General features: G+C 52.2%; 1 protein-coding gene across 1 annotated transcript in view; it reads right to left on the reverse strand.

The window, feature by feature from the left end:
- Window positions 1-11,168, reverse strand: part of nrg3b (neuregulin 3b) — a 115,629-nt gene extending 104,461 nt beyond the window's left edge. Inside the window, exon 1 of the mRNA XM_047047206.1 lies at window positions 9,378-11,168. Within this exon, the coding sequence (XP_046903162.1) occupies window positions 9,378-10,242 (865 nt within the window). The 5' untranslated portion in view covers window positions 10,243-11,168. The remainder of the gene's footprint in view (window positions 1-9,377) is intronic.
- Between the last annotated feature and the right edge of the window lie 2,108 nt (window positions 11,169-13,276).

Raw genomic sequence — 13,276 nt, forward strand, 5'->3', positions numbered from 1 at the left:
CTGTCCCCAACACTCCCCACACCTGCAGTTTGTCCCCAACACTCCCCAACACTCCCCACACCTGCAGTCTGTCCCCAACACTCCCCACACCTGCAGTCTGTCCCCAACACTCCCCAACACTCCCCACACCTGCAGTCTGTCCCCAACACTCCCCACACCTGCAGTTTGTCCCCAACACTCCCCAACACTCCCCACACCTGCAGTCTGTCCCCAACACTCCCCACACCTGCAGTCTGTCCCCAACACTCCCCACACCTGCAGTCTGTCCCCAACACTCCCCAACACTCCCCACACCTGCAGTCTGTCCCCAACACTCCCCACACCTGCAGTCTGTCCCCAACACTCCCCAACACTCCCCACACCTGCAGTCTGTCCCCAACACTCCCCACACCTGCAGTCTGTCCCCAACACTCCCCAACACTCCCCACACCTGCAGTCTGTCCCCAACACTCCCCAACACTCCCCACACCTGCAGTCTGTCCCCAACACTCCCCACACCTGCAGTCTGTCCCCAACACTCCCCACACCTGCAGTCTGTCCCCAACACTCCCCAACACTCCCCACACCTGCAGTCTGTCCCCAACACTCCCCAACACTCCCCACACCTGCAGTCTGTCCCCAACACTCCCCAACACTCCCCACACCTGCAGTCTGTCCCCAACACTCCCCAACACTCCTTACACCTGCAGTTTGTCCCCAACACTCCCCACACCTGCAGTCTGTCCCCAACACTCCCCAACACTCCCCACACCTGCAGTCTGTCCCCAACACTCCCCAACACTCCCCACACCTGCAGTCTGTCCCCAACACTCCCCAACACTCCCCACACCTGCAGTTTGTCCCCAACACTCCCCACACCTGCAGTCTGTCCCCAACACTCCCCACACCTGCAGTCTGTCCCCAACACTCCCCACACCTGCAGTCTGTCCCCAACACTCCCCACACCTGCAGTCTGTCCCCAACACTCCCCACACCTGCAGTCTGTCCCCAACACTCCCCACACCTGCAGTCTGTCCCCAACACTCCCCACACCTGCAGTCTGTCCCCAACACTCCCCACACCTGCAGTCTGGTCCCCAGCCTCTCTACAGTGACTTGGACCAAGAGGGTGCTTATTGGATGGACAATGCACGTCTCACCCCATCTAGTAGACCCCCTCTTCCCAACACTCCCCACACCTGCAGTCTGTCCCCAACACTCCCCAACACTCCCCACACCTGCAGTCTGTCCCCAACACTCCCCACACCTGCAGTTTGTCCCCAACACTCCCCAACACTCCCCACACCTGCAGTCTGTCCCCAACACTCCCCACACCTGCAGTCTGTCCCCAACACTCCCCAACACTCCCCACACCTGCAGTCTGTCCCCAACACTCCCCACACCTGCAGTTTGTCCCCAACACTCCCCAACACTCCCCACACCTGCAGTCTGTCCCCAACACTCCCCACACCTGCAGTCTGTCCCCAACACTCCCCACACCTGCAGTCTGTCCCCAACACTCCCCAACACTCCCCACACCTGCAATCTGTCCCCAACACTCCCCACACCTGCAGTCTGTCCCCAACACTCCCCAACACTCCCCAACACTCCCCACACCTGCAGTCTGTCCCCAACACTCCCCACACCTGCAGTCTGTCCCCAACACTCCCCAACACTCCCCACACCTGCAGTTTGTCCCCAACACTCCCCACACCTGCAGTCTGTCCCCAACACTCCCCACACCTGCAGTCTGTCCCCAACACTCCCCACACCTGCAGTCTGTCCCCAACACTCCCCACACCTGCAGTCTGTCCCCAACACTCCCCACACCTGCAGTCTGTCCCCAACACTCCCCACACCTGCAGTCTGTCCCCAACACTCCCCACACCTGCAGTCTGTCCCCAACACTCCCCACACCTGCAGTCTGGTCCCCAGCCTCTCTACAGTGACTTGGACCAAGAGGGTGCTTATTGGATGGACAATGCACGTCTCACCCCATCTAGTAGACCCCCTCTTCCACTGTGTCTGTTTGTAAATGGATGCCGGAAGCGGGGAGCCCCTTTGGGTCTGTCATTCAATACCACAGGTCTGACAGACTGTGATCAGATATGTACGGGCCTAATGCTCTCAGCAGAGCCAAGCCACACGCTGCAATCACACAGTATCTCATTACCCCCGGCTATTGTCAAGCCACCCGCATCCTCAGTGCATGATTGAGTGAAGGAGAATCATCAGTAGAAGATGAACACTGTATGGCGAAGCGAGAACGAGCTGGACCTGCACGCTGGTACCAGCTGGACTTGCTTCTGGGTGAGCTCACACACGCTCACATGAACAGGTTATTGTCTTTGTCCGCTTCCTGCTTCACATGTCTCTCCTCCTGCTTCCTGCTCCACACGTCTCTCCTCCTGTCCTGCCTGGTAACACCGTAATTTCTCTAAGGTGACCCACCTCAAGAAGAAGAAACATTAAAGAGCAAACCACACAGAAACCATTTTTTTCCAATGGATTAATTTATCAAATGCTTTTATCCAAAGTGACGTTCAAGGAGGCGAGGATCAGAAGAGCATAGTTGTAACAGTGAACAACCCAGTGGGGTGTGGGGTGTTTTCATGCCTAGTCAGACCTCCAGGTCAGCGATTTCTACGTGTGAGCATTGAACATCAACCAGGAGGGCGTAGCCTGTTCCAGCCATTAAACTGCGCCAGTGTGGGACATCCCAGCACTCCAAACTGCTGGAGGCCTCATCCATTATTCAGGCTTCCTGCCACTCTTCTTCCACATGTTTCCCATTCATTAATATTTCAGCCCCCCCCCTCCCCTCCATGCCCATCCCTCCATTCCTCACCACCCACCCGCCCGTCCCCACCCCCCCTCCTCAGCCACCGGCCTGTTCACCTCCTCCGACACTTCCTACTGGAATGCAGGTCTGCATGAATCTCTCTGTGGAGTTTTCCTAAGATGGCCTCCATGGTGTTTGGACTGGGCTCCTTATATCTCCCAGGCCGGGGGCCGAGGGCCCGTCTCCTGAGAGAGCATGGGTTAGGGAAACAGCCCCAGGTCTCTGTTTCCTCCATCACAGGCACTGTTACAGCCTTGCCGGCAGCTGGGCATATGTTACATTGTGTTTGTTTGTTGTAGAGAATATAGAGACATTGATTTCTTCAGTGTAAGTATAGTTTCAACAGGGGCCTGGACCCTATGGACCAGTCACAGGAGAACAACAGGGGCCTGGACCCTATGGACCAGTCACAGGAGAACAACAGGGGCCTGGACCCTATGGACCAGTCACAGGAGAACAACAGGGGCCTGGACCCTATGGACCAGTCACAGGAGAACAACAGGGGCCTGGACCCTATGGACCAGTCACAGGAGAACAACAGGGGCCTGGACCCTATGGACCAGTCACAGGAGAACAACAGGGGCCTGGACCCTATGGACCAGTCACAGGAGAACAACAGGGGCCTGGACCCTATGGACCAGTCACAGGAGAACAACAGGGGCCTGGACCCTATGGACCAGTCACAGGAGAACAACAGGGGCCTGGACCCTATGGACCAGTCACAGGAGAACAACAGGGGCCTGGACCCTATGGACCAGTCACAGGAGAACAACAGGGGCCTGGACCCTATGGACCAGTCACAGGAGAACAACAGGGGCCTGGACCCTATGGACCAGTCACAGGAGAACAACAGGGGCCTGGACCCTTTGGACCAGTCACAGGAGAACAATAGGGGCCTGGACCCTATGGACCAGTCACAGGAGAACAACAGGGGCCTGGACCCTTTGGACCAGTCACAGGAGAACAACAGGGGCCTGGACCCTATGGACCAGTCACAGGAGAACAACAGGGGCCTGGACCCTATGGACCAGTCACAGGAGAAGAGGGCTCCATTATGGTAGCCTGGTGGACGCATTAGTATCATGAAATAGTATTATTAGTATTGTGACGCAGTCTGGAGGACTGAAGGACTTGAGGGCTGGGGGACTGGAGGGCTGGGGAACTGAGGGACTGGAGTACTGGAGGGCTGGGGGACTGGAGGGCTGGGGGACTGGAGTACTGGAGGACTGGGGGACTGGAGGACTGGAGGACTGGGGGACTGGAGGACTGGGGGACTGGAGGACTGGAGGACTGGGGGACTGGAGGACTGGAGAGGGATGATGCAGCAATCAGGGAGCAGCCTCCAGAACTGCTACACCCTCTGCCTAGCGATGCTGGCTTCTTACAGCAGTCTCTCTGCTTCCATCCCACCGCAGGCAGGCAGAGCCAGGTGCCTGCCGCTGTTTCCAGGGCAGGCACCGTGGAGGGAGGGAGATTTAGCCTAGCTCGGGTCTTGCCATGGTGTGAGAAGCCAAGTGCATCTGGGGACTGAGAGAGAGGGCCTGAGAGGCAGCGAGGAAAATCTGAGCCTAACCCTCCCTGGAGAGAGAGGGAAAAAGAATAGATTTATATCTTTGTTTTTAATCCCATCCCTCCTCTCGGTCTCTCCGCACGCTCCTCGTGTGCCTGTGTAGCCAGGATGGGGAACATGGGGGCCGTAACGTGTCACAGAACAAGCTCCCGCCCTGCTGCCACATCCAAATCCTTCTGTACATGTTATGGCAGATGTTGATCCATTTAGACTTTGTTGTTGGTTGCCTTGTGTGTGTGTGTGTGTGTGTGTGTATGTTGTTTTGTGTGTGTGTATTTCTGGGGTGAGGGGTGTGTGTGTGCTTGTGTGTGTATTGCCTAATGTTATGCTATCTGGAAAAGATTCTGCTACAGAAAGGCTAGCTGGCTGGTTGGCTCCTGACTGACTCTGTGAGGTGTGTGTTGAATTACAATGATGTGTTAGTGTGAAGACTCCCGGCCCCCAACACTCTATCAAAGGAACAGGCCCACAGCCAACACAGCTTAGTTATAAACTCTCTTGGTCTCTTCCACATCTCTCTTGGTCTCCTCCACATCTCTCCTGGTCTCCTCCACATCTCTCCTGGTCTCCTCCACATCTCTCCTGGTCTCCTCCACATCTCTCTTGGTCTCCTCCACATCTCTCCTGGTCTCCTCCACATCTCTCCTGGTCTCCTCCACATCTCTCTTGGTCTCCTCCACATCTCTCCTGGTTTCCTCCTTATCTCTCCTGGTTTCCTCCACATACACACAGAGCTGTTCCCTCCCCAGAAACTCACACAGAAGGGAAGTCTAGGGTTCACAGGGTAAGGAGAGGTAAACAAGAGTCACAGGGGTATAATTGAATGTTTGTGTTTGCTTGTGTGTGTGTACCAAGGTCTTTCAGAAAGAACGTGGGCAAAGGAGATGTGGAAATACTAAGAAACGAGAACAGACTGAGGTGGAGAGAAAAAAAAGAGAGTGCCTATGAGAGAGAGAGTAATAGAAAGAGAGAGAGACCGAGAGAGAGAGACCGACCGAGAGAGAGAAACCGACCGAGAGAGAGAGACCGAGAGAGAGACCGAGAGAGAGAGACCGAGAGAGAGAGAGAGAGAGAGAGAGAGAGAGAGAGAGAGAGAGAGAGAGAGAGAGAGAGAGAGAGGGATGAGCACGGGCTAGGGTTAGACTGTAAGATGCAGTGTTGTCTAACAGGGGGCCTAATGGGCAGAGAATGTCTTTTTCTAGCACACTGAGATTCATTAAGATCTGGACCAGCACAGACATGCTGTTACACCAAACAAACACACCACATACATGCACTACACACACCAGCCTGCTCCAGGGTCCAAGAGACTATGGCATCACAGCAGCACCAGCCTGACAGCACACCTCCACAGTGTGCTCAGTAATATGTTGGTTACCTCAGTGAGTTAGCTAGACGCCATACAAAGTGCCTATAAACCTCAGGCCCTGTGAGACTGTGCTGTGACAGTAAAACATCTTTATAGTTGTGAGACGAGCATGGGCCCCTATACCAGTAATATCCAATAGAGAGTAGAGAAGATCCATCACCATGCTAACACACAGCCTGGGGCTTCTGCCTTCCTCTATCAACACCACAGCACATGAACCCAGAAGAATCACCCAGCAGATCCGTACTTAATCGTCTGTATGTGCTGACTAGTATAACTGCCTTGTGGTTCTGTTATCGTGCAAAACAACGGCTCAATCCTTTCTCAGTGAATGCTGAAACAATGCTTAATTTAAGTTTGGTTTGCTGAACCCAACGCTAGTTTCCTCAAGGTTCACAATGACTCTTGCTTAGACTGTTGCTCTTGTTGGTTAGTGGTAGCTGATTTAAACTGTTGTATTCTTTTTTAGTTAATCCTATTTTTATTGCTTTCCTACAGGTACACCTGCACTTAGAGATTAATGTTGTGTAATTTTTAACTTGTTTAACTACATGCTCTTATGGTTTCTTCCCTTTAGCACTATTTTTTGGTTGTTCACAATATGTACTTCTTGTTTTTGACTACCCGCAATGCTGTGGGGCTATCTTGTTGTTATTATCAGTGACCTATGCACTTTGTGAAGCTCTCTCTTGGAAGTCGCTTTGGATAAAAGCGTCTGCTAAATGAATAAATGTAAATGTAAATGTAAGTTTAAACTGTTTAAATCCAAACAACACGTTATTTTCATGAAAATAAGTCCATAACTCCAGTCCTGTCTCATGTCCCTGCATGTAGACTTCCTCCAGTCCTGTCTCATGTCCCTGCATGTAGACTTCCTCCAGTCCTGTCTCATGTCCCTGCATGTAGACTTCCTCCAGTCCTGTCTCATGTCCCTGCATGTAGACTTCCTTCAGTCCTGTCTCATGTCCCTGCATGTAGACTTCCTCCAGTCCTGTCTCATGTCCCTGCATGTAGACTTCCTCCAGTCCTGTCTCATGTCCCTGCATGTAGACTTCCTTCAGTCCTGTCTCATGGCCCTGCATGTAGACTTCCTCCAGTCCTGTCTCATGTCCCTGCATGTCGACTTCCTCCAGTCCTGTCTCATGTCCCTGCATGTAGACTTCCTCCAGTCCTGTCTCATGTCCCTGCATGTAGACTTCCTCCAGTCCTGTCTCATGTCCCTGCATGTAGACTTCCTTCAGTCCTGTCTCATGGCCCTGCATGTAGACTTCCTCCAGTCCTGTCTCATGTCCCTGCATGTCGACTTCCTCCAGTCCTGTCTCATGTCCCTGCATGTAGACTTCCTCCAGTCCTGTCTCATGTCCCTGCATGTAGACTTCACACAACACATATACTGTATATTTAATGCAGATTTTGGTGCTGCATTTCGGTCCCACTTAGATGCCTGAGGTTTCTGTTGAAATATTTGCCCTCTGGTGCTCCAAAACATACGTAAGAAGCATCATTACCACACATGAATGCTAGTTATATTATACTCCATTCATGTGGTGTCAAAATAATCTGAAGAAAAAAAATACAAAATGTTTCAGAATATTCACATGATGCAAGTCTGAACACAGGAAGTCAAAGAAACATGGCAGACGTGATTTTTTAATTTTTTAAAGCTGTTTTTTTTCTATTAAAACAATGTCATACACCGTCGTTTTGTGGCTATTTTGTTAAGTATCGATTTGTCAAAACCCAAAGGATACCGAACCCTAGTTAGAGGAGAACATGCACAGCTCTAGTGTCCAGGAGAACATGCACATCTCTAGTGTCCAGGAGAACATGCACAGCTCTAGTGTCCAGGAGAACATGCACATCTCTAGTGTCCAGGAGAACCCCACGTGTATCCAGGTTTACACCTGCTTTTAAGAGGCGCAGAATTTTCACCTCAAAATAGAGGCACACTTTCACAGGCGGTTTTTGTACATACCGCGGAATACGTAATTAGACACACTCTACGCATCCCAGCCCTTTATGGGAAACTCCCACTTTCCCTTTGACCCTCCCGTGAATGCATATTCATGACACGGAAAAGCCCAATTTGCCATTTTCTTTTCCCCAGTGCGGCATGTTTGTACATACCTCGCCATGCTTTTACTCACAGATTGCGAAACAAATATGCCTGAAGTGGGCGCAAAAGCGTTAGTACATGAGGCCCTCAGTCTCCTCAGGTAAGCAAAGACACATCATCACATTCAGTCTCCTCAGTGTACAGAAGGTGTGTGCTCACATCAACACGTTTTTAAGTTCAGGATGATTGCTTGAGAGTTAAACAATAATTAATATATAAAGTGAACTGTGTTGGGATGTTGGGGTATTGAACCACGCCTGACCTTCAGTTGGTTTAAGAATATTGATTGAGAAAATTGACCACACTCAATTATTTACTTCCTCAGTGAAAACAAACAAAGCAGTGTTTTCAGCATATGGTAAAGAGACGTAACCTGCTCCACAGAAGCCTGCAGCAGTCTAAGACGCAGAGTGCACTTAAACACGGCATGAAAAGTCAATAGGACATTTACACACTTCATATCATATTCCTTTTGAAATGTTATCAAAGAGAAAGTTACACAGAGACCGACATATCTCAACCACAAGTTTAACATTTCAATATGCATGCGTATGCACACAGTCACACATCGTAGCAGAAACTCCCCTGTGATGATAAAACAAATTTCTTGTGCAGTAAATATTCCCAGAGTCTGCCTTTTTACAAAATTCCCCAGTTCTGTCTTCCTATACCCGTCATCTTTGATCCTGCCCCTCTCCATGCACCCTCCATTCCACCTCTCTCCCTGTCCTTTTCCCTCCATCTCTTCCTCTCTCCATCTCTCTTTTTCCTCCATGGTTCAGTCAGATCGCCTCCCCCCAGCTACCCCCCCCCCCAGACACACACTCTCTGGATCTTTCTTCCTTACTCTCCCCCCATCCTCCTCCCCCCTCTCTATCTCTAGCTTCTCTATCTCTGGCCCATCTCCCTCTCATCCCTCTCTGGGGCAGAGCAGGCTTGGTATCAGAGAGTACTTCCTGCAGCAGAGAGAACCCCACCTGGTCTACACCCACCTGGTCTGCATCTACACCCACCTGTGTATAACTGCACTTTGTCCACAGGCCTTCCCCGAGAGAGCAGGGGCCAAAGGTCACAGCACCATCACCTGGCCTTGTTTAATGACAGACATATCAAGTGGAGCCTACACTGGGGAAGATGCTAATCTTGTTAATGTTCAAGTCGAGAGATAAAGATGGGAGAGAAGAACAAATCAGAGTACTGGCAAACGTGTGTCTGGTGCTGAAGAAAGCTTCTGTGTGATGAAAATATCATTATGCAGCTGTAATGTTATCTTTCTCTACATTTGAAAGAGCTGTACTACAGGCAAGTTCACAGACCCACCTCCCTGGGATTCTGAGGGTTAGTTCACCAGCAGTAAAGTACAGTAACACAATCCGTCTCATTCTACTTACACTGAAGTCAGGGCTCAAATATTGTACGCATACACACACACATGTACGTCAACAAACACATCTACAGTGCCCCTCCCCCACACACACCCTGTAATAGAAGTCCAGACTCACGTGTTCTGAAGCGGTGGTGTGGGCGTGTGGCGGGGGCCTTGGGGGGGCCCTTGGGGGCGCGGCCGCTGCTCCAACGTGTTGGCTTCAGGGGGGGTCCGGGGGCCGCGGTGGGGGGGGGCACCTTTGGGGGGCCCTTAGTGGCAGGCCCCAAGGTGGTGGTGGTCGTAGAGGAGGTGATTCGTGGCCGTGGGTTGGACGCCCCGTTGCGTCCGTTGCTCTGCCCGTTCTCCCTGCGCGTGGAAGTGCTGCGGGGGGGCGCCTCCCTCCCCGGTGCAGGGCTGCGTGGTGGGCGGGCGGTTGTTGTGGTAACCGTGGCGGGGACGCGGTTCACCACACTGTTGTGGAGGTGCGGGGCGCGGTTACTGCCTCCATTGGCCGGGCTCCCGTTGGCCGAGTGATTGGCCGGTGGATCGGCTCGAGTTCTGGGGGCGGGGGCGGTCCCGTCAGCCGCCAGGGGCGTGGTGCTGGACACCGGGGAGGGCAGGGTGGAGGTGTCCGAGCCCTTGGGCACCGAGCTGGGCTGGGACATGAAGATAGGGTCCTGGCCGATGCCCTTGGCGTCCACCAGGTCTGTGGGGACGTAGTCCTGGACGGAGCCCACTACGATCCACTTGAGGAGCATAAGGCTGAGGCCAAGCCCCACAAAGCCCATGACCAGGGGCACGGCACACAGCCAGGTCTGCTGCCGGGGCAGGAGGGCGCAGGGTCCACAGCGCAGGTGCCCCGGGGCCCGTGGAGACGCCTGCTCGCCCCCCGGCTCTTCCAGGCTCATGGCGGCCAGCGTGCTGGCGCCCGAACGCTCGCTCATTCTGCCAAGCTGGGTGGGGGTCAGGGTCAAACTGGGGGCCCAATCACAACAGGGCATGCACAAGGGAGGGGACAGGGCACGGAGCCAACACTGGGCATCTTACCATGTACCCACGAAACACCTACATTCAAATAGCAACATGCGCGCGCACACACACACACACAAAGACTCACACACACACTGGAGCAAACTAACAAGACACACTGTCGTCCCACACAGAAGACCAGTATTACAAGCTGGGTAGCTCACACTAATGCACACACAAGCAGAACCATGCTCCCATCGGCACAGAGCAGAATACAAACAAACACACACACACTAACACAGACACAGGTTAGACGTGGGCAGGTGAGGGAGCGAGGCGTGGAGACACGCCTCTCCCCAGTTCAGCAGTAACGAGGCAATGGTAAATTCCAGGAAGCTTCCCTCCCCTGATAGAGGGGGAAAGCAGAGGCAAAAAGCAGGCAGGGTATCGATCCACGGCCAGTCTTCCGAGCTCTGTTGTAAATCCCTGTGTGGGTGAGCTTGTGTTTGCGTGTGTGGATTAACCAATACACCCAGGGCTGCACCCTCACGCTGCTGAAAAACACTTCAATCCAAAACTGGTGCTCAGCTTCCTCCCACTTTGCCCCGACGCCCTGGTCCTCTGGACGAGATCCGCTCCCAGACGCCTGGGGCTCCGTCCCTCAGCTGCCTGCTGCACACACACCTCCACAGCCTCCAGAGGTGCTCCTGTTCAGGAGCAGCAACCAGACACGAGCACGCACAGACACAGAAGCACGGAGATGCAGAGAGAGATCGCCCTGCTCTCTCTCTACAGCAGGGAGGGGTGGAAGAGAGGGGTAAATCCCACTGATCTCTCTCAGATCCGTGTCCTCCTGTCTGAATTGTCCGTCTGTGTCCGGCAGTCGGTCCTCAGAATCTCACACTGCCTCAATGGAAGAACGTTGCTGCTGCTGGTCAGATCTCTCCACATTCCCCCACTGGCAAGCAGCAGAGATGGAGAGGTGGAGAGAGAGAGAGAGCGAGAGCAAGAGAGGATGAGGGAGGGGGAGGGAGGGGACTGCTCTAAAAAACGGATGCGGCGGCTGTTCTTGGAGGCTGCGGAGACTAGGAAAGAGAGAAGGTACAGATGAGAGAGAGAGGAAGTAATGAGAGAGAGAGAGACAGAGAGAGAGAGGGGGGGGGCGATAGAGAGAGACAGAAAGAGAGCTGGGAGAGAGGGGGGAGGGGAATGTTGGCTCGATCCTCGGTGTGATGTGGGCTTTACGGCTCGCCCCTCCGATGGCAGGAGTCCAGCCTGACAGACAACAACTGCCCCATCGCTCCCTCCACACCACACCTCAAACGGAGAGCGTGCACGTGTGTGCGGGCAAAACTGCCTACCCTGACATAAGCAAGAAACAGAGAGGGGAAGAGAGGTGGAAAGAGAGTTGGCAGAAAAAGAGAGGGTTAAATGAGACAGAGGAGGTAGAGAGAAAATGTGTAAATGAGAGCAAGAGAGGAGGTAGAGAGAGGTAGAGAAAGACAGAGAGAGAGAGAGAGAGAGAGAGAGAGAGAGAGAGCGAGAGAGCGAGGGAGCTGTGCTGCGGCAGATGCAGCAGTAGAGGCAGAGACAGACGGTGGTTCACACACACACCGTGCAGAAACACACACCGTGCAGAGACACACCCCGAGGAGAGCTGAGAGGAAGGGAGGAGAGGAGGAGGGAGGAGAGGAGAGAAGAGAGGAGGAGGGATGCGGGATGTAGCACGAATAAGAAAGAGGAAGAGACAACAAACCAAACCTTGAGCATATAGTTGATGGGCGTATTAGAGCCCTCCTCTCTCCTCATCCTTCGGTCCACAGTCGATGAGACCCTCATTTCACCGTTCCCCAGGGGCTCTGGGACTCGACAGGCGGCCAATCAGAGCTCTCTCTGCTGGGGTGCTTCTGGCAGACTAAAAATCTTGCATTAAACATTCATACAGAACATCACACATGTCACACACATTGCACTGCGCAGTTGACAACCCCCAAAAAATCTGCTGTGAGAAAATCATGTGCGAACATTTTGTATGGTTTTTATGCAAATTTTAAATTTAAATTTTAAATTATTTTCAATTTTTTACATTTTATTTTCTCATTTAATTTTGAAAGAACGCAGTAGAAGGAAACATAAGTGTAGCGGCCAGATGCTTTGCGTCCAGCTTGAGAAATGTGTACTAAGATGAGAGCGTGTGTGGGAGAGAGACAACACAACAGCTAGAAGAAAGAGGACAATAGAAAGACAGGTGGGAGGGAAGGAAGAAGCTAACATGCATCCTGTATATTCTCTCTTTCTCGATCTAGTTCCCTTTTTCTCTAGTTCTCTCTAGTTCTCTCTTTCTCTAGTTCTTTCTAGTTCTCTCTTTCTCTAGTTCTCTCTCTCTCTCTCTCAGCAGATGAGATAACCTCCAGACCGACAACTCACCCAGGAGACGTAAGACAACATTCCCAACCAGCAACGTTCTTGTAGATTCTAGTAAACATTTTCAGTTTTCACATTTCCCAAATTCCCATCCCATCAATCATATTTTGTAATTTTCAACGCTGTGTTTTCACAAGAACCACCCCCAGTTATCAGATGCTTTTCTGTCTTCATCATTGTAAATTATGCAGACACAGGGGGACACAGGGGGACAGAGGGGGACACAGAGGGGGACAGGGGGGGACACAGACCTCCAGCTCCATAGTTATTCACACCTCCACATAGTCAACTGACGCTAATGCTGCTAATGCTAATTATGCTTAATCAGGTACCTGTAATTATGCTAATGATGCTAATGATGAGTCGGATGTTTACACACAGAGAAGCTAAGATGGAGCCCCAGGAAGATGCCTTTGAACTAGACAGGTTGTCATGACGAACGCCTCTCCCAGGAGTTACTGTGCTACTTAGTTTGAGCTGTGGAAGCTTTGAGTCAGGAGACTTACGTCTCACTCTAAGATTGCTCAATCTGACTGTTGTTCCGGCTTCTAATATATTTACCAAATCCTCAAAGCTGTTGCTGAATTGAAGTTCATAGACATAGGTTCAGTTTCCATTATCAATGCGAGTTTTGAACAACTG

The sequence above is a fragment of the Hypomesus transpacificus genome, chromosome 23 (assembly GCF_021917145.1).
Source record: "Hypomesus transpacificus isolate Combined female chromosome 23, fHypTra1, whole genome shotgun sequence".
Lineage (NCBI taxonomy): Eukaryota > Metazoa > Chordata > Actinopteri > Osmeriformes > Osmeridae > Hypomesus > Hypomesus transpacificus.